This window comes from Cimex lectularius, unplaced genomic scaffold (genome assembly GCF_000648675.2).
Source record: "Cimex lectularius strain Harlan isolate CLEC.00 unplaced genomic scaffold, Clec_2.1 scaffold180, whole genome shotgun sequence".
Taxonomy (NCBI): Eukaryota; Metazoa; Arthropoda; class Insecta; order Hemiptera; family Cimicidae; genus Cimex; species Cimex lectularius.
Window position 1 is genome coordinate 1,340,957 of NW_019394226.1, and position 22,775 is coordinate 1,363,731.

Below are 22,775 nucleotides of genomic sequence, written 5' to 3' on the forward strand. Positions count from 1 at the left end.
AGAGGAATTGTACAAAATAAAAATAAAAAATAAATATATAAAGGTTTTAAATTCCAAATCAGATAGATTTTTGTGGATGATACAGCCTTCCTCAATTTATTTTGGACGATTACACTATATTTTTAAATATAATGATGTTGGGAAATCCAAACCAAGAAACTGAAAAAACAAATGTGGTAAATCTACATTTCATGAAAATAATCTCCCCAAAGTTTGCAAAAAGTAATACGCTATGACAATAACTTCAAAAACTATTGGTTATGTACTTAAGCAATGTTTCATGTAATTTCATTACAGTCACAACTGTAGAATAATTTATTATCTAGCCTTGTGTAGAATTAGTGGTGTAATGCACCGCTCCTTTCGAGAACTGTGTCGCTGTTCCTTACTTACAATGCACCAGTTGCCTATAACTCATCTATGACGTTTTTTCCAGTTGCAACAGTGCGGTTTACATGGTTATGCTGATGTCAGCTTCTGAGCAGTCCGTTAACGGAACTGCAAAAAACTGCATTGATGTTTACGTTTCTCCGATATCCGGTGCAGGGTCTATGAATTTGATTGCATGGAATTTTAGATACCAGGGCATTATTGCACCTTTTCTCCACCGAGTCTGAATTAAATATGAGAAGAATTTTATGTACAAAAAAACATTAAACATAAAATAGCTTAGGGGAAAAATATACTGTAAATAATTATTCAGAAATCGTGAGATGCGGTCTGGTGTGATGTAGGTTTCAGAAAAACATTTTCTTTATCGTGTCAACGTTTCGATCTTCATTGAGATCATCTTCAGGGCCTGGGATTTACAAACATTGTTTACATTTAACAAATACATTTAGGATGTGGAAAAGTGAATTTATACAATGCAAAATATATTTTTAATACTCTTTTCACCTCAAAGAAGCCGACGCCTTATACAAAAATATCTTTTCTATACCGACTTCCTTCCCCACTCCTTCAAAATCCAACGTATATAAACATAAAACAGCAAAATCTCACTGGCACTCTCAACACGACCCGCAAGAATGACACAATTACACAGAAGACAAACACTTTGAGTGAGTAGAAATACTTTAATTGAATATAAAAAATATATTTTGCATTGTATAAATTCACTTTTCCACATCCTAAATGTATTTGTTGTAAATCCTAAATGTAAACAATGTTTGTAAATCCCAGGCTCTGAAGATGATCTCAATAAAGATCGAAACGCTGGCATGATAAAGAAAATGTTTTTCTGGAACCTACATCACACCAGACCGCATCTCACGATTTCTGAATAATTATCGATTAACGGTCACTAATCCCCACACATACTGTAAATATGTAAAACTAAACTGTAAATATTGTAAATGCCCGCCTTTTGTTTTAGTTCATACTATTTGTTAAACTGTAAATATTCGTTTCTCCATTAGTCTTATTATTTATAAATTAATCTGAACATACTCCTATACTGTGTAAATAAGGTGGGGTCATCGGACATAATCCCACATCATGTCCCACGTGAATTAGGGAAACTTAATTTAAACACAGCAAAACTAGCATGTAATCATGTTACAATAAAGTAGTGTAAATATATAAAAGAAAAAAAAACAGAATCCTAGTCTATTAATTACCTTCGGGGCTCCGTCCGAACCCTGGGTGATGTTTCGCATTATGGATGCGGGAGGCGGCACTCGCGTGGTTTTAGACGCGGTAATTCTTAGTACGTAAAATAAAAATTCTTCTTGAAAATAAGAATAAACTGAAGTAAAATAACCGTTGGAGGCTGATTAACTAGTAGACTGAACGGAAGCGATTGGGAAGCGAACAGGTAGCTGAACGTAGGACAAGACAAAAACAGGGATTCTGGGGTGGGACAAGAGCTATTGTGTTATTGCAAAATTAATGCAGGTTGTGAAAATTTGTTTTATTTTCGCAGGTGCATGTCATGTAAACAAAGCTAAATCCTCAATTCTAATTGATGGATTACAATAAATCTTTTAACTGTTATCTTTTATGTAGTATAGTTTATATTGAATTTTATGAGTGCGGTCCTGCGAAATTAAATATGCCTAAACTAGATTTTCGCCAAATTTATTTGTATGAATTTAACCTTGGGCGAAGTGCGGCTCAAACCGCGCGTAACATCGATACAGTTTGTGGGAAAGGAAGCATTAGTGGATTCAGATTTTTCGTCTTGGAGTTTTAGTCAGGAAAGGTAGTGGTAGGCCTCCCGTTGTGGATGACGACCAACTCAAAACGTTGATTGAAGAAAATTCACGTAAGACAACACGGGAAATTGCGGAAGAGCTTACTGTTGGCCACTGAGCCGTTGTTCGACATCTGGACCAAATTGGCAATGTAAAAAAGGTCGACATGTAGGTCACTGCATGGACTGAAGGCCAAAGAAATCGAAGCTTTGAAATTTGCACGCCTCTTCTGCAATCCAAAATGATCCATCTTTTTAAAACGATAGTTCCTACCCACAGTTAGTTGTCAACGATCCTGATTTCGAGCTTATATCTCATCATCAGGTTGAAGGAGTTCTACAGCCTGATGATGAGCTATAAGCTCCAAATCAGGATCTTTGAAAACAACTAACTGTGAGTAGGAACTACCTTTTTAAAAAGATTGAACAACACACTCACTCCACCATATATCATTTTTAAAAATGATCCGTTTCTTGATCGAATCATCACTTGTGATGAGAAATGGATGCTGTACGATAAGAGGAGGCGTACAGGTTGGACAAGATGAAGCGCCAAAACACTTCCTGAAACCAAATCTACACTCAAGAAAGGTTATGGTCAGTGGTGGTAGTGTACGGCTGGGGTTTGTCACTATAATTTCCTGAATTTTGGTGAAACAGCAGTGGTAGCAGAAAAATATTGCCAAGAAATTGACAAGCAAGGGAAACTGCAATGTGTTTGTCTAGCAGTGGTAAACCATAAGGGGCCGATTCTTCTTCACGATGACACCAGACCACATGTCGCAATGTCAACCCAGCAGAAACTTAAGGACTTAGTATATGAAACTTTATCGCACTTCCATATTCACCTCTTTTTTTTTTTAATTTTTTTTTTATTGGCCTTATGATCTTTGCATATTAGCCATGACGAATTCTTGTATGTTGTTCAAACTGGGGGTTATCGGGAAAAAAGGGCCAGAGGCGACGGAGGGAATCGAACCCACGACCGCGGCGTGAGAGTCTCTCATGCTAACCACTCGGCTACCCCCCCCCACCTGACTTCTCACCTACAAACTTCCACTTTTTTAGGTATTTGACCATTTCTTGAGGGATAAAATTTTCAGAAAGCGTACCAAGGCTTTCCAAGATTTTATTGTGAGTCGAAATAAAGAGTTTTATGCCAGCGGAATAAAACTGCTTAGTTCACATTGGCGAAGATGAATAGATTATGATTGAAAATATTTCGAGCTCAATTTTCTTTATTTTATAAAAATATAGTTATAGTAGTACAACTAGTTTTGACTGCCTTTTTTAAAACCTGCATTATTATTGAACCAGCCCAATAGGTTAGGATGGACCTAGGTGAGGATTTTAGAGGTTTTAAGGTACGGTCTTGTAGAAAAAAACAAATTCCAAAGTGGAACTCCATAATAAGGTGATGAGTAAGAAGTAAATTATCTTTTCAACAATAAGCATTTATTTTGTCAGACTAGTTTTGGTTTAATATATACCATCTTTAGTGATTTTATTTTTTAAATAAAGCAGTTAGACTGTTTTTTTCACAGTTATAGAATAGTTATTCTTAACAGACTAGTTGCTACGTTCATAGTTAACCTGACATCCACTTTTGAACTATGTGAAAAACCATCAAACTACTTTATTTAAAAAAAGTCATAAATGCCTATTGTGGAAAAGACAATTTACTTCCTAGCTATTAAGATATTTCTATCAGTTTTTTCATCGTTTGTTAACTTCTTTGAATTAATGTCTAACAGTCTATTAACTAATGTCTTTGGGTAGTTGTTATTTCTTAAAATTCAGAAAGCTCACTCTTTAACTTCACTCCAGAAGCATGTGTTGCTTAGTGACAAACTTATGTATTAAATTATTAGCTCAATTCAGTTTTTAACCAAAAGAGAAATAATCAAGATATCTATCAGAGTAGATTTCTTTTATATACCACCATGCATCAAAATGTGCCTGCTGGACTTTTGACCACTTCTACGTCTACATAGAGCCATTACTTTCAACTTCATATTTGAACTATTAAAAAGCTTAAGGAGATTGTCTAAATTATCTGTCTGAAAAATCAGAAACAAGCCATCAACATACATATGAGCTTAATATTCCAAGTGGCCTACCCTAAAACCCAATCAATCAAATCATTCATTAGGATATCTGCAAAAAATGGGGCAAAAGACCTCCCCGGTTTTGACTTTTTCTTTGCAGAACTCTTGCAAAGTGGAACAACAGTTTTCCTAGATGTTTTCTTGCATCAAATAGTAAATAGGTTAATTTAGTTTTCATACTGATATAAGTGCTAAATTGAAATGAAGTTACAAAATATTTTTTTTATTTTTGTAAAAATAATTAAATGATTTATAATTGTAAATTCTAATTTAAATATCAATTTTATGCCTTTTTCCATGGATAACATGCAAAAACCTAATTTAAATAGTGTTCAATTTGTATCTAGGGCTTAAAAATGCAAAAAGCCGGCTACAGATGTAATGAAATGTATTATCGCATTTATTAATTCACTGAAATTGGCCATGGATCATAAAAATGTGATTATAGTCAATCAGAATTCTTTGCCTAAGACGTGTTCTGACTGTTTATTTAAGAGCAGCTCCTTTAATATTTCACTATATATATCGCTAACCAATCAACATGTTAAAAACTGGAAGAATTATCAATCATTTGCACTTTAATCTATCATCGAGAAATGTTGTAAAGATCGTTTGTCATTCACATACATGATGCCTCGACTCGATGTCCTTTTATTCAACCAATATGCCATTTTAGGAGGCGTTTGCCCCAGATAGTGAGAACAACTCCAAAATATATTTGCATTCATCTTTCAAAGCTGGCTGAATTCAAAAAACTGTGAACCTTGTGGTCAAATCGCTCCAGGAGGCTAAATATAATATGTTGCTGTGTAATGATTAACAAGTTCAGGAGTAATTTGAAAATAATGAAGAATCCTCTTGATCTAACTGTATTTAGAAATTTATTATGAGAATAAAAACTACAAGTAAAGTGAGAATTTGAAACAAAAATGAAAATTACTAAGTATATTTTCTCTGGACACGTGTAACATTTGAGACCCCTTACACAATTTAGAAGAAGAAAGCCCAATGAAACAGGCACTGCAGTCACAAAGGAAATTTTGAAAAGTAAGGCATCATGAATTCTGCAAAGAAAAAGTTGAAACAGTTTTCCTGACAGATTGCTCTGCAGGATAAACATGTGTATTACACTGGGGTAACCTAAGGAAAAAGTATATAGGTAAATTATGTTTGGCTGGGGTGTGTTAAGCAAGGGATTTAATAGCTTTTTAAAGACACAGCATAGAAAACGAATTGCAGAATTTAGGGATGAAACGATAATTTTTGTTTAGAAAAAATAGTTGGTAGAACTTTAAGGTTAGAGGGACAAGTAAAGCCCAGCTTTCTAATTTGCTGAACATGTTTATGCATGTCTGTTTAGTCACCATCATTGTTCTGTATACATCCAAAAGTTGATAAAACAATTCAATTTGTCCGACATGATGATGAATCATCATTTTGATTCCAGAAGTGTGATTTATTTATAACAGAAATAAAAATAATAAGTCTTCATAGACATTTTATTATCACATTTTAACAAAGTGCTATTTAAACAGTACGTTAAGTTGTTCCACGAGTGTTGAATAGTGTGCACAGTTGGATGCTTCATCGTAGCTGTTTTAAGTCAAGGATTGTTGCCTTCAGAGGGTAAATTTTATTTATATAACAACTATTTTTTATATGTACCTTGTCTACTATTTTCTGATTTTAATTTAATTTTCTCTTTTCCCAGGAGGAGTTTACAAATGGTAATTCAACTTGCTGCTGACAGTCAGGTAGTGAGCATGTTATACAAATATTCCGTTACTGCCCCAGCAGCCAATATCATCTTGGTTCAATATCGTCTGCCTATAATAAAAGAAATACAAATTTTAATGAAATCAATGTTCCAAAAGAAAAACATTATCTGTCTTACCAGTCTATTACAGATTTAAATTTAACTTAACAACAGTTAGAAGTTACAAAACTATGTTTTCTCAACTAGATAGTCTTTATTTTTTCAAATTAAACTTTAATTTTTAATTAACATCAAAGTTAGAAAAATATTATAGAAAAAAAAGATTAATTTTGTCCCAAAGTGGTGGGAGAAAACACAACTATACTCCTCACAGTGATTCCCAGAACTGCTCAATGCCTAGTGGCAAATAGTAATAATAATAAAAACTATAACATCTTATCTTGATAATATTGTTATTCTAATTCTATTCTATTAGGTTGTTATAAAAATTTATTTTTATCTTGACCCTTCTATTTCACAGATGAAGACAACCAAAAACACATTTTCTTGAAAAGTAATCTTTTTTTTTAAATAACTATCATTATATATAACTTGTCAATACTTTTTTCTTTAAAATAAAGACTACTTTTTATGAAAAGTGTTGGTTGTCTCCATCTGTGGAATAGAGAGGGTCAAGATAAAAAATAATAATAATAACGCCATTATTAGGTCATACTCGCCTGACACATGGGAAAGAGACCCACAAGGTGTCCCCTGTGCAGTAAGTATTTTAGAAGAGTGTAAACAACTAGCACCACACAGGATTTGGTGCAGCCTGCATAACAATTTATGGAAAATATTAAAGCACAGCAGTGGTCATGAAGATAAACTCATTCAATATCTGAAATCGATAAATGTAAGTGGTTATATATAACCTCTCACACAAGGTTTTTATGTATTTTCTTGGTATAAATGTATTTATTTGTACACAGAATAAGTGTGAATGGACTGGTTGTGGTGGAATAAAAAGTACCCCATACACCTGTCAAACTAGTTAGGTGTCTATTTGTGTAGTGAATGGGGCTGATAGGAGGGTGAGATATTGGCTGATTATCAATACCCCGGTGCTTCCCCAATTTCTAATTGTACACATGGCTTGAAAGGCTCTATCTTTGACAAAGTATTTATTTGCATGAGTGGCGTGGATGGACTTGGTCTGTGGTGGAATTTAGGGTACCTGGCAGATCTGTCAAACTAGTCAGGTTAGGTATAGAATAGATTTTTGCTTTACACTCTGTGTGCGTGTTGCAATAATGCTGATTGAATTAAGTCCCGTCACCACATGTAAGAGGACACGTCTATGAAGAGAGAAGCGACATATTCAATGTATCCCACATTTCAGCTCAACGTAAATCGCCCTTTAGTGACTGCTAATCTATGACGATGTGTAGGAAAAAATGTAGAAAAGGGGAAAATGCAGTGTAGCTATGGCCATAGATGTTTGCCAACAAATAAATAAATAAAATAATAATTATAAACAAAAATAATTTTTATTTTCTATCATTTTTTACAGTATTGTATATTTGTTGATGAAAACCGAATTGGATACAAACATGTTGAAAGCAAAAACAATCAAGGGGGGATTATTTTAGTCCTTTGCTCGTTCAATATCCATATTGATCCACAAAGACTAGTTTAAGCATGTTCTATTTTCATTTGCCTTGTTTTATGATATAACGGGAAAAGTTTTATTGAATTCGCCTACAACCCCTGGGACTGGTCGACCATTGTAGAGTAAATGCAATAACAGCATTTATTATGAATTGGAAGCTACATCACTTGTCCCTTATCACTCACACTGAGTGTCAGCATTGGCGGGCATGTGTCCTCGGGCGCAGCGCTGGCACTAGTGTTAGTGCTGTGACAGTGCGAAAAACATACTGTGATCACATTTATAATATCTACAAATCTGTATAGGCTGCAAATACAATTTTAAAAATTAGTTTCAAGAGTAATGTAATAACTTTCTATTTATTTATTTTTATTTTATTTTATTTTATTTTTTTATTATTCAGAAATCGTGAGATGCGGTCTGGTCCGCAGACCACATCTCCACGCTCCACCGGACCGCATCTCACGATTTCTGAATAATTTTCGATTAACAGTCAAATCACCACTTTTTTTTATTGTTTTCGAGTTTTAGACTTCTTAAAATCCATTTTTTTATTAATTTAATAAACTTGAAATTGATCAGTTTTTCACCCATGATCACTCGCAGTCCTGATACTTTGAAAACTTTATAATTTGTAATTAACCCATTCCCTTGTTGCTATACATTATCAGAATTGTACAGTACTAGTGTCAATTATAATTGGCACAACTGGTAAGAAAAATATCACACCAACTTATCGACTGAACTAGCAAGACTAGGTGAACCGCGATGATTGGAAACAGCCAAAATTCATTCAAATATTATTACTGGTTATTCACACAATGAGAATTATCAATTTGTTATCAACAATTTGTGACTGGTTAGAGTCTAAAAAGTTTATCTTCACATATATCAGTTTTTTATGTATGAGGTTTAACTAGTATTTATATCAAGGAGAACAAAAATATTAATATCACACTATTATTTTTGATAAGTTTTTAAATTGAATCAAATTTTATTGCCTTAAAATTTTACAATCCTTTTAGCAACAGTTTCATATTTTACAATAATCATACAATAAATACAATTGTAATAAATTAATACTGTATTATTTAATACGAATGTGTTAAAAATAGAAAGTAAATCCATATAATGTAAAATAAAACAAAGGAATTTTTTTTATTTAATTTTAATTTTATTTTCTGGAGAGCAATTTTATCTGATGCCAAAATAAATAAATAATCCACTTATGCTAATATGTTAATCCGATTTCCTCGATATTAACTCCGCCATCCGAGGAGTTTGCAGGCCATTAATGAAAGGTGCAAAAAGTAGCGGGCTTAACCGGCACCCTTGTTTGATGCCCATATAGGACCAAATGGTTCAGTTAGTCCATTATGACACCACATGGGGGCAGAAGTTCCACTATACAGATTTTCTGTACAATTGACCATTTTATGGAAACCTCTAATTCATATAACTTATAGAACAGAGAAATAAACAACTAACAAGTTAACAGGACCTGGGGGGAGTTTGAAAAAAAATTCATGTTACTATGTCAGGATTGGGCCTGGAATTAATCCAGCCAAAAAGTGATTTTTAACATATTCCTCTAAAATGTTTCCAAATTTACACATACGCAGACTTTTTTACTTGTAAGATCCAGTCCTTCACCTCTCTATTGATGAAGTACATAAAATTCAACCATTTTCTGAAATTCTGATACCTTATACCATATAAGAGAAGGGATTGTCAAGTTCCACAACTCTTGTAGCGTTCCAGTCTTCTTCACTTGGATCAAACACCAGTAGCGAGGAAATTCCACCAATTCCTTGGGGCGACATCATCTTATTTTTAGGCATAGTTAGTAATAGACCGTAAAACTTAAAATACACATAGATGATTAACCTTGTCGACACTTGAAGTAGTCATTACACAAGGTGTCCAAAAAAGCACAGTTCGAATACAGTTTATTAACAAATATCTTTACAAGTTGAACCTTTGGAACCAACTGACTCAGTAGGTGGAAGATCATAAAGTAAGTTTAAGTGATACCGTCATAATTTGAATATAATCAATTATATACAAAAACATTGTTATGGTTGTAAATAATGTTTTTTTAATAATATATTACATAATTGTATAAAATTGTGAGATTTTTCTTGGGGTTTGGCAGGTGATGAAACTGCGATTGGGGCTTTTATTATTTTTTTATTTTTAATCAACTTTATTTTTTGTTTTAACAGCATATAGAAGGGGTATCAGTGGGTGCAATATTTAAGGCGTTCATCACTGTAAGGAAAAGGCCCCGGGTTCGAATCCAGTGGCTGCATCAACCCCAACATACTTACAAATGGGATTTTTTCAAAACCCTGGCACTCACGGTTTGATATGACTTCTGATGTTGCAAACCCATCTAAAAAATAAAACAGCATATGTACATTGTTACATCACATAAGAACTAAAAACATAGAACTATTCTAATTCTACATAAATACCATTATAAATCAAAGTCGGTGCTATAGATACTTAGAGGAAATATCCTATTTTATGCCTACCTAGTTTAATTTTGTTGAATTATGAACAGAAATATTAGAAATGTGTGTTTTTTTATTGACTGCTCCTCATACACCTAAAAAATTAGAAATATTAGCCTTGGGGAGCAGATCTTTAATTTAAATGTGAAATTGTGCTTAATGCATTTTTTGAAAAAAGAATTATTGTATTATTTGATTTGAGAGGTGAGTTGCTTGAAAAGCCATAGTGTATTTTTATATGTGCATTTTTCTTAAAATTTAAGCCTTTTTTTTAAACTTGCAGGACGTTTATGAGAACCCTAGAAATGAGAGGGCCTAGAAATATTTCAATATAAATGGGATTTTATGTTGAGGCAATACATACTGAATCGGTTGACTCAATTTACAATTTGAAATTTTACGTCATAATAAATAGTGGTAGAATTCTCTTTTTCTTTTTTTTCTTTTTAGTGGAGGGAGGGGGTTACTGTAGAATTTTGAATATTATTATATTTACTTCCCTAGAAGACGAAAGCGTACTGAATATGTGACTACATAGTAGACTCTTTGATCATCTGGGTCTGCCTAGTATCGCCGGTTTGGTATACCCAAATAGCACTTATTGAAGATAGCGAAATGTAGAAACACGTCTTACATGACAACCCAGCGAGGTCGGGCAGGCCAAAGTTATCGAAAACGAACAGATTACATGTTTATATCAGAATAACTTACTTAAAATAATTGATGCAATGTTGTTAAGGATGGTTTGTAGGGTGGGAGGGAAGAACGGGAACTTTTGCACTACGGTGCACCTATATTATTAATTTCTATTTGATTATTAAGTATTTATAGTTTTCGAGGCCTCAAAAAGAACGCATTTTCTTCCAGAATGGCGTTTGTACGTGGGTAAACGAGCCAAGGCCTTAGCAGAGACGATAGCGCAAAGGTGAATATTATCTGTGAAATTGTTCCGATTCCGAAAACCAAAAAAGAAAATAGCAAGAGAGATAATTTCCCGGTGTCATAAGGGCCGCAGATAAAAACGGTATTTAGTAAGCTAGTTCGAGTTGGATTTCGTATTTGTAAGAAGGCCGAGTCCGGAGTTTGTACTGAAAATGAGTGAGTTGAAAAATAGGGTTTGTCCTTTCTTTTTAACATGTTAACATTCTCTTTCAAGATGTCGTTTGCCTAATTCTGCTGATTTGTGTGCTCGGTGTACACTCGGCACCTGCGAATTCTACGACAAGAGCTCCCCTGTCATCTACCAACGCAGCTACGACTACAGGACCGACTACTACTGCAACGCACAGGTGACGTCTGAAAAAATAAACTAATGAACCCTTTTAACATTTGGAAAAGTGAAGCGTTTTAAAAAAGGAACTGTAGTGAAAAACACACGGCACGTTTTAATAGACATGCATTAGTAATAACGATCGATTTATGCCAACCATTTTTCTTTCTACCGTTGTGCTTAACTATTACATTTGTAAAGCGAACTAAAAGCATTTAACTCTGCCCAATTATGGATAGATCGCATTAGATCAAAAAACTCCCGAAAAGTACCCGTTAGAAAAGTAATTTCTCAATATCTTGACTTTCCCATATGGAAGTTTACCTCCCTTTCAGCTTTTCATGCAATATTATTAATAATTCTTTTTTTAAATCTTAATCGACTTGAAAAACCTAAAAGAGTTAATATTTTCATAAAATGAAAGTACCAAAAAGAAATTTCTTATGTATCCTTTTACCGATCCAATATCAGACCTTGAATCAAATATTGAAAAAATTAATTTGTATGTCAAGGAGTCACAAAACATAAATATATAAATGCACATTGCCTTTGTCTTATGTGGGAGAGGTGGAGGACAAGGTCCGACTCCTGGCACATAAAGGATGTAATTCAATAGGATCCCACCCACCATCAACCACCAAGACCTTAAACATTAATTTTTTGTTTTAATTATAAAATTCGCCCACGTGATAACTTTTTGAAACGATTCGAGAGTCTTTTAAAAGATGTGATCATTGGAACATTTTACGTAGGATTATTTATTGGAATAAGTTCAACTTGTACACGTAAGAAAACAAGCTGTGTGAAACTGAATATTAGCTTTTAAATTTGAATTGAAATACTCATCTTTATTCAGGGGGGTACAGCGATATTATTAAGGTCTTGAAACTTTTCCCCAGCTCCTGCTTCTTGCAGTATTCAAGTACAAATCGGGAGATAAATTGTCTGGTTCTCCTTATGACTCTAAACTTCTTATGACCTGAAAAGCCCATCTCGGTCTGCTGAACTTAATTCAAGTTGTCATTTGAAGTTCGTCAGTAGCTTCACGTACTGCAGATTTTGCGCAGCGTCTTTCTCTCGTACGCCAAAAGGCGCTGTTCGTCCTTGTTGGAGAGGGTCCAGGATTCTGAAGCGTACCCTAAAATAGGCCAGTTTTTCACTTAGCTTTGTAGCATGTGTCAACAACTTGCTTTTAAAGTGTTTGTTTAAGACGAAACAGCATTTATGTGTCGTCAGTATTATTTATCTTGCTACCAGAGATTTATTTTTTGAAATTACTAGGGATCTGTCGAAACTGTTGTTCATGAATCACCATGCCTTTAATATTAACGAAGGCGCTCTTTATCAATATCCATCGTTCTTGCTATAATGTAAACCATCCCCAAAGGCCTGTCACCTGTCAAAGGAACTGGACAGATTTATGAAAATGGTTCCGTTAGATACATTATATTCTAATTATTCTTTAAAAGATTAAAAAACAGACCGGCTGCACAACCAATGCCTAGGTTTTGTTACTGAAAGCCTTCGTTTGAGCCCGACTCAACATAATGGTGAACATGGCGACGGGTTGGTATATTTATGTCCATCATATCCGTATACTGTTGACACTGTCACATGTGGCTAAAAAGTCAATAAAGATGAAACATGAACTGACACTATTGTCCCTTTTTTAGTATTATCCTTAGATAAATATTTTTTCAGTTGTTATGCAAAGTTACTCTGAGAGCAGGAAAACCTTTAATTATCGGACGTTTGGTTCAACGGGCTAGCTCGTTTTTACCCACTTGAAGAATCAAAATCCTAACAAGAAAGCTATAGATTTAGAAAATATTTCATAATTAATTGACGTTAAATCAACCTGCCGTGTATTTAATTTCAGAACCTTTTATGTGTTTATGTAATGGAGCTATCAGAGTTATGTTGTACCGTGCTCTTTAAGAGCTGTTGCATACCTTGATCACTTGTAGAATGCATCGATGACTGCCCTAATTCGTCGACGAATTTGATAAATAGTCCCAGTAACAACTGTTGTGGACTACTGCGGAGAAATGTATCGCACAGTCTGGTGTGTATGTGCATGTGTCTTTTTGGTTTCCTCAGGTTCGTAATTTTTTTCCTGATGTCCATTGATTCTGCAGTGTCCTAGTTAAGATTCTGAGTCTTTCCCACCCTTCTTTCATATATTCTGTATTCAAGTCTTGCAAGAAAATTCTTTGATTTGTTATGCCCAGTGAGTGAATCACCTCGTTTCTTTAATTTCACTCTTCATTCTTGGATTTTCTCTGATTGGATGAATCTCTTGCCACATAGAAGGGTTCGGTTTCTGTCAGCGTTATTTATAACCATTTCAGTGCATCTTATATCACGAAGAATTAGTTAAATTACCCCCTAATTGGTTTTTCAGTAATATGACCACCACTACTGCGAGATCCGCTGTCAGACCGACGACCCAAAGGGCGACGACAACCGCAGGGACGAACGCGCAGCGCGACAACCTCAACAATGCCAGGCAGGAACCGCAAAGAGAAGACACAGGTAAATAAAACATTTGACCATTTTCATTTTTCATTCTGTCGCGTTTCCCCGGCCGTGACCTAGAGCCGTCAACGTTCCACGATAACGTAAATCGTTCGTAATCTACGCATTTGTTCGCGCAAGTTCACCAATGGTCGTGGGGGTAGGAAGCACTTTCTTGTTTAATTGTCTCATTTCCACTTTAGTGGATTTTACGATTAATATCTCTAGAATAACAATCGAATCATTAGGTCAGATATAGTTTTTTTCTATTTTTATTTACACCCAATAACGTAATCACAGTACATCTCAATAAACAATTCGACTACTGCGGCCCAATGGTGAATCTCCAATTACTAGTATTAATACATTTATCAATTAGGAATAATTTTGGTTTAGCATTAAGGATAAAAATATACTAATAATAAATAGCTAACAAAAGTTATCACGGTAGATATTTAAAATTGGTTACTTCTGTCTCTGTTTCATTCTCAGTGTTTACGAGTCAACCCTAGTGTGGTGTAACTTTCATTCGACGTCCCTGAGGATCTTTGTTCATAAATGCAGGGAAACATGCGCCCATTGTGTACCAGAAGCAGACCCCTTAATTTCGATGGCAAATGCCCATGAGTGCAACAACCGGTTAGCTATAATCGTTTAACATTGGCTTAAGTCACATTCGGATGTGTTTTAGTCCCGTGTCGTTTTAAAGATCATCAACCACTTTCCATGTGAGTTTGGAGTCCTTTATCAATCCAAAATACTCTATTTTCCTTTGGTGTGTTGATGAGAATGATGATGGTGGTGGATATTAGGAAGTGGGGGGGTTTGATCCCAAGCATCCTTCTGGCTTATTGAACTTTCGTAGTTCCTTCAGAGCAATCGACTCGATCCTTCTCCTAAGACTAGGTCACTAAATGTCGTTGCTACAATTCCTTTCCCTGCGGTTTCTTTGCATTCCAGGTTTTGTCTCCAATGAGCAGATTCTTGCATTCGAAGATGCTATGGGTGGCTATTTCTTCCTCCTTGTTGCATAACCTACAAATAGGGTTATCACTGAATGTACCATATTGTGTTGATTTTTTCTCAGATGCCAGTGACCGGTAGTCCTATCATTCCTCTGAGTTTAGCCTTCTCTAACTGTAGCAGTGAGTTTCTTTTAACATAAGCTTACTGTGACTAGCACATCTTTATCCATTTCTTTTTTTAACTTTTTTTGGATCCCCTCTGTGACCGAGGATTCAGCGTTTGATTTTGCTATCGCAAGAATAGGTTCAAGGCCTATGTTCTTGCTGATCCTCCTCTGGCCAGTGTGTCTGCTCTTTCATTACCCAAAATTTCTTTGTGTCCTGGTACCCAAGATATCATCAGGTTATTGTGCTTCCCCAGGTTTTGGGGATTTTGAATGCATTCACTGACTAATTTTGATGTGATTTACTTTTCCAACTAATTCTTTAATGCTTGACTGTTCGATCCTATGAGGATTTTTTTTGTATGTGTAACTTCTTTTAAAATTTTCTAAGGCACAAGCGTTGATGTATTTCCTGTTGAAAGACCATGGTGTACTTCTCGATTGAGTTTGCTTGCTCATATTTTGGGCTTGTAGAAAAAATGCCTGGTCCGGCTCCTTCGTGTGTTTTGGAGCCACCTGTATATGATATCATTGTATCTGATATCCTCCTGAATTATTCTTCTCCGTTGAAGTCTGTTGAGACGTGACTAGACTTACAAAGGATGTTGTAAAGTGATGTTGTTGTTCCGGATTATGTAGTCATTCCTATTACTAAGAATGGGTGTCTGATTTTTTTAAAAATAATTACTGGCATCCATTACCGAATATACGTCACTGTATTTCCTTTGGTGTGTTTATACTGGTGAAGGTTAAACTGTGAGCTGTTATTCGTCTATTATACAGAACTTTCACAATTTTAGTGTTGATTTATTTTAAGCTTACAAAGATAAAGGGTATCCTGCCCACTTGGTTGGGGTCTTCTTGAAATGTCATACCACTCGGATTACAAGTCGCATGGCTCAAAGCTGTCGTCAGCAAGTTGTATGTTGTATTCTCGGTAGAAACGTTTTTCCTCGCCAGTGTTTCTGATTTGCTACTCAATGTAGTTGGTGATTTATCCTGAAACCAAATTGAATGTTGACCATCATCTGGCCAAGGTAGATGATTAACTCGCGGGAAGCGATCTTTCAAGAACTTTTCCAATCTGAGGAACTTTTAACTTTCCTGGTCATATGCCATAGCAATTAAAGTATGTTTCATTTTTGTAGAAAGTTTGTTCACATTGTTTATTTGCATAATCAATAAAACGCTTAGTCTACTTTCTACGTCTGCACCTCAAGTCGTCAAATATCAACGTACAGTTAAAAACAACGTCAACCTCGATTTCACGTCACGTACGATTGGATAAATCTTGGAACTCAGTTCTGTTTAAATTAAAGCAATTTAACGCATGAGATGAATGCAGTTTTCATCCAACACACAAGTTTTCTTATATCTTTATTCCCTACTATTCAAAGATATTTACAAAGATGACATTACCACCTTTATCACAATCAAAATATTTGCCCACCAAATAAAATAAATTTTACTAAAATCATGACGAACTGGGTGGAAGGTTATATTCAAAAATTTAACGATTTGCAAAAGCAACAAGCAGTTTCTGGTAAATATAATTAAATTTTATCAATTTTATCAAGAAGCGTTTATCATCTTGTAACATTAACGGCCGTGATTTACAAATCCGTCAACGGAAGCCAAAGCACGTGGGCAGAAGATGTGATCCTGCTTTGTAAGATAATCGCAACAATTTCGTCACCTTGTAACAACCAAAAGATGAAGATAGGCCAGACGAAAAGAGAAAACACGACACAACGTCAAATTTGGTCTTGTAGTTCAGATTAAAAAAATTCTACATGTTTTCTCGTGACTTCAGTAATAATTGTTGATCATTTCGAAAGCATTTCGATTCTGTAAATTAAATACCTAGAATCGTAATTAAAATACGTTAATAACTAATTAGCTTTAATTACAAGTGTTGTAAAATAGAATGAAATTGATGAACGGTCTTTGAACAAAAATGTTAAATGTAACCGATACAAAAATGACAGCACGTAAAACATAGAAATTAATCTGTTTCCACTGCATAAAATCAGATAATATACACAATCTGTGTCTATTAAAGATGGTACTTTTAAAACTATTTTATTTTGGGTAACATTTATGATAAGACCATGATAAATACTCATTTCAGCATTTCCTAGGAAACATGTTGACGCAGAAAGAAGCATAACTGCAATACTTGCTTACAATACTCTCAAAGACAAAACAAAAACTCTTGTATATATTTGTTTATTTTCCTAATAACTAGGCACCTATGAAGATTAATAATTGACTTAAAGCGTTAACAAAATATTCATAACTTATTGTTTACTTTTCAAGAGTTACTAACCATTTTACACTCTTTAAATGGAACATAAAGAAAATCAGTTCTTAAAGATTCAATCAAAAAGAAAAACAGACATCAGAAGGCTTCGTGAGAAAAACCTAGTCGTTAGAAGTTCAGCATTAGGTTCTCTGTATGCAGTAGTGCTGCAGAATCGCGTAGAAAGGTAATCAGCATGGTATGGAGAGGAACCAACGTCCATGCCCATTATGACTCTTTAACTGCACTACATTGAGAAAGTTCTTCTGGAAGCTGTGGTCTCATTCGCTCTATTTATTGAGGACAATTTCATGCTAGTGCGCGATAATGCTCGACCGCATTTAGCTCGAGTTGTCAACCATTACTTGGAGGGTGGATTACTACAATGAATTGGCCAGCACATTCTCCTGACATGTATCGCATAGAACACGCAGTGCTTTTGTTAAGGAGGGTGTTGAGAAGGATTACAATAAATATGTATTATGTGTTGAAGCTAAGACTTCATATATCAGATCTTTCTGGTCTTTCATCAACGAGAAAAGATACACTAAAGGATACCCCTTACCTATGAAGAATGGTGATATAATAAGAACAGACGACACACGGGTATCTGAAAAGTTTTCCTCAAATATGGCACCTATTAACGTACAAGGAATTCATTTTTAATTCCATTGAGAATAGTAAGCAAGTGGACGTAGTTTACGGGTATATTGCTTAAGCTTTCGCTTGACCGAACGGATACGGTTGACCATGGATTGCTTTTGGGTAAGCTTGAGCAGTTTGGATTTCGTGGCAGTTTCTTGGCTTAGATTGGATCCTATCTCTCCAAAAGAGATCGTAATATAAAGTTTAGAGGTAAACTTTCCAGAACCGTTAGAGTAACATCTAGTGTCCCTCAAGGATCTCATTTTGTCCAATTTTGTTTTTAATGTTCTTTAACATGTGTCCTCTTTTTCAAAGATTCATAATTTTTACTATTGGCAGATGAAATAAAAGTGTTTGCCATTGTAAATAATGCTGAGGAAAATGTGCGTGTGCAGGAAGATGTAAATAGATTTGTCTCTTGGTGTCTGAGGAATGAACTTTCTCTTAATCTTTAAAAATATAAATTTATTTCTATGACTGCACTGATTGGGGGGGTCACCCCCCGTAATGTACTAAATATAAATAAAAAACACTTACAGGGCATGATAAAGAGACGGGTTAGACTTTGTTCGCCAAGCGTTGAACAGTTTGAAACTTGTTGAATGAGATTTTGTTTCACAAGACGTAATCTGATCGCATATTTAGAGCCGGTTGCACCGACTTGGTTTAAACTCAGTTTAGTTCTGAACCGAGTTCAAATCAAAAATTGCCGTTTTTCATTTTATCTTGAACGAGTTCAAAGATAAACCTGTTCACTATGTATGACCGTCAAGCGTAGGTTAGTCCTGTAGGTTTCGAGGTTCATTTCATACATTATATTTCGTGGTCCGATTGACCAAATAACTTTTTTCAATTAATTAATCTTATGTAAGGTATTGGTTGAAATGAAAAAGTTAGTGTCACGAGCGGGATTCGAACACACGACCTTCGGCTCAATACGCCGCTGTTCTAACCACTTGAGCTACCGTGACTTCGATTTATTCGGACTCCAACTTCCCACTTCATCCTACCTTTCGATTTTTCCCTCCTTTTTTGCCATTTTTCAAATGTCGTGTAATCAGACCCTTACATCAGATCTTACATAAAGATTAGTTCATTTCATACCTGATACCATTTCATACGTACATTATCTTGTTAACCCTTTATGTCCAACTTTTTACCAATTTTGTTAAAAGGTTAGCGGAAAATCCTGTGAGTTTAGTTATAGAGACGACTGGCAAGAAAGCGTTAAAGATTGAACTTTTGATAAGCAAAATTTGAATGCGAATTGAATCGGTTTTTGTTTCCTCGTTTCCAAAAAATTGCAAATTATGAGTGTTCTTTCTTATAAATAGTTCTAATCGTCTTTTTATTTTAAGCAGTAAAAGATCCGGCAATTTCTATTTCGTTTACGATATAACTTAATGATTTTTCTCTCGCGTATTTATTTATACTTATACTTATGTATACTCATTTAATCGTGTTATATACTCATACAATCGACGTGTTACCATTAGGCCGCAATATTCCGTAGAACAGTCCCTTCTTTGAACTTGGTTCAGAATGTGAAGGAGGTTTCCAGTAAACCCAGTTTAAACCATGATTAGTGTAACTTACCTGGCCATTACTCGATGTCTCGGAGACTTTAGGCCCTTTCTTTCAAACAATCACAATCAATTTTTATTAAACCTAATGAATTTCTAATCACGTTTAATTTACGTTGATATTAAAATAAATATGTTGTAAATAATACAACGATAAAAATACATATAGTTTGAAATAAACAACAAAATACAAGTGTCCTTTTTTTTAAGGAGTAAGACTTATATTGTACTATAAGATGGGAATGAAATTAAGTGGAAATTTATTAATCGTACAAATGGGTAAAACGCGAGACGTGGTGGGCACAAATCTGTCAAGAACGTATAAAAAATAGAACTGAGAGTGTTTCCAACTAGGTAACATCGCTATCTAACATACAGAATCTGTATAAATTTAAAGTGTAGTCACGGATATTTTTATAAGATGTTTACTTTTGCGTGTTATCGGTGACCTAGGACATGGTAAACACGTAAATTATGAGGGGTGGTATTGTGACTTTTTTTTAGTACAGGATTTGATAATGTTAGTGAATAGACATTTATTGTTATATTCATCACACATTGTTTATTTTTATTCTTCTTAATCGAAACAGTTGTACCAACAACAGTCAGAATAATTTCCTTGAAGAAAAGTGAAAAATTAATAACATTGGCGAAAATCTTGATATACAGTTTCAAAATACAAATATATTTAAGAGTTTCTACTTAAATATTTTAAGATTTTTTTTCATAGGAGGAGAAGCAGTTGTATTCTCCGGAATTTGCAACTCTGAAGGCTGCCTGCTGCGAGGGAACGTCTATGAAAACATTTTACCTGTTAAATAATTTTGTAATTTTCTAGCATATTGTGTAGCTTTACCTTGTTAGATATAAGTTTATTTTAAAGAATAAAATATGCGTTTTTTATTCTGATGTTTTTAATACCATGACACGAAATCATTCAACAAGCTGACTTTTTCTTTTAAAACATTTTTCTCGCGATTTGAGATTTGTATTGATTTTTCTTTTTTTTATCCTTTCGCTTAGATGGCGTGGAAGTGGTTTTCACCGGGATCTGCGGTCCCAGCACCTGCATCGCCGTGGGTGACATCGTCGATAATTCCGACTATGACCGATGACGTGGGGATCACAAACCGCAGAAACGCCGTCGATAACATAAGCCGATTGTAAATCCTTACAACGTAAAAATAAAACTGTGATTCTGTTTTAATTTTAGGCCTGAAATGTGTCGCCTTCAGGTCGTAAACCTCTGAGTTAGGCAACAAAACTAAATCACACGTTCACAAATTAGCTGAATATAGTTTCAATTAATAAACGCACTATTTATGGTTTTCTTCATAAATTATATATTATTTTTAAAACATAAGATATTTTTAAATTAATATTAATAATAGATGTCTGTTGTGCTATTTCGAAACTAACAGGTGTTAGCTTTCTCGTTGTGATTCCTTTTCAACAGACTCAATGGTACACTCTTCTGAGCTAAAACGGAATACAATTTTGTTCCTTCCTATTTTTACTGACACATTCACTCCATACATTTATTTAAAAGATTTTATTGTTTTCACATAAATAATAATTCGAATTGGTTGAATAAAGTCAAAAGCGATTGTAAACTTCCCAGCAAGCCATCTCAACATAATGTAAGAGTATCCTTTCTTGGATCCTACGCCCAGATGAGTAGTATGATTGTTCTTGAGCGACGAGTCTTTGGATCTCATGGTCCAATTTTTAGAAGAAACAGGGATTTTCTACTATACGGGGTGAATATTACTTCCGTTCTATTCTTCTAACAATTTCAAATGGCAAGATACTCATTTTTGTATATTATTTGACGCCGAATTCAACGGTGCTACCAGTTTTTCATTTAGGACGACCGTTCTCAAGTTAGTCGCAAAAACCGTTTCTGAATACCGGATTTCGGAATAAAAATTGCCCATTGATTCTACATTCAAAATGAAACCAAAAAGTCTTAACTATGGTCCGAATTTCAGCGGTTTCGGACTTATTCCGCTTTTTCTGATTTTTAATATTTCACGACTCTGCTTCAACTGAACAATAACTCCAAAACTAAAACGTTTTGGATAAATCCGTTGATACCACTGAAAACTATGTTAAATTTCCAATAAGATGTGATCAATACTAAACGTTAACTAGTTTTCAATAGAATCAACGGAGTTATAATTTTTTTTTTTAAGTAAGGTCGTGAAATCTTAAAAAATCAGAAAAAGTGGAATAAGTCTGACTGCTGAGATTCAGACCATAGTTAATTAGGACTTTTTGGTTCTTTTTTGAATGTAGAATCTACTGGCAAAGTTTGTAACACGAGTAGCCGAACACCCTGTATAGTTTTCGAAAAAACGAAATCTTATTCAACTTCTTCAATCACGAACCAATGTATTTAGATTTTTGTGTATGTGGTGATAGAGGAATATCGAGTACTCCATGATCCCTCATTTACTAGTAGAATAGTTTGTGTGTTGGGTCAAAGCCCGCGAACGTGCCCCCTATGCAGAGAAAGATTGCTGTATGTGGTCCCACATAATGGAGGCGTGTCATGCCTTGGCTCCATACAGAGAGCGTGTAGGCATGCCGCCGGATTTAAGAATGGTTCTCAGACACGGTACCGAGTTGCAGGGACCCCTGTTCCGCTTTTTAGGGGAATTGGGAATTTTTTATTGTATATAGCCACCAAATATGTGTTTTGTGTTGCTGTGTTTGTATGAGTGAGCGTAGTTATAAGAGTGAATAGGGAGGGACTGATGGTGGAATAGCATCCCCATTGTCCCTCGAGATGTGTACGTGACTTGGGTCGATGGCGGAATATTTATAAAAGTACCCCATCGACCCCAATTAGATTAGTTCGTTAATTTATACAGGTCGATGGAGGAATATTGAGTACTCCATCTATCAATAGAATGAATGCAATGTATATAGGTGTGAATGTATTTATTTGTGTGAATTGGATGTGTGTTGTAATATTTCGCAAGTGCTCGGAGCTGAAATGACCGAGCTGACGTATGCCCCCTTAAAAGGAAAACAAATTGTTTGTGTGTAGTGTCATGGAGGATTATTGAGATAGCCCTAGTTTATTGAACAGTATGTTAATAGAAAATAATGTATTTACTAGCGTGAATGTTGTGAGA

The 22,775-nt window shown here is 34.8% G+C and overlaps 1 protein-coding gene across 2 annotated transcripts; it reads left to right on the plus strand.

Moving 5' to 3' along the window:
- The first annotated feature begins 11,182 nt into the window (after positions 1–11,182).
- Positions 11,183–20,839, plus strand: LOC106668187 (exocyst complex component 5-like). 2 transcript variants are annotated; one of them, XM_014396717.2, is made up of 4 exons: positions 11,183–11,284; positions 11,343–11,475; positions 13,861–13,991; positions 20,656–20,839. In XM_014396717.2, the coding sequence occupies exons 1-4, from the start codon at positions 11,281–11,283 to the stop codon at positions 20,745–20,747; spliced, it is 360 nt and encodes a 119-aa protein (XP_014252203.1). In that variant the 5' UTR covers positions 11,183–11,280; the 3' UTR covers positions 20,748–20,839. The 2 variants fall into 2 exon arrangements, with proteins under 2 accessions (XP_014252203.1, XP_014252202.1); XM_014396716.2 differs by lacking the exon at positions 20,656–20,839 and adding an exon at positions 20,363–20,535 and having other exon boundaries at positions 11,184–11,284.
- Positions 20,840–22,775: the final 1,936 nt, after the last annotated feature.

Excerpts from the sequence above, each read along its gene's own strand:
- LOC106668187 (XM_014396717.2), top strand. Across the intron at positions 11,476-13,860 it reads ACTACTACTGCAACGCACAG|TAATATGACCACCACTACTG; the intron begins GTGACGTCTGAA and ends TTGGTTTTTCAG. Across the intron at positions 13,992-20,655 it reads ACCGCAAAGAGAAGACACAG|ATGGCGTGGAAGTGGTTTTC; the intron begins GTAAATAAAACA and ends CCTTTCGCTTAG.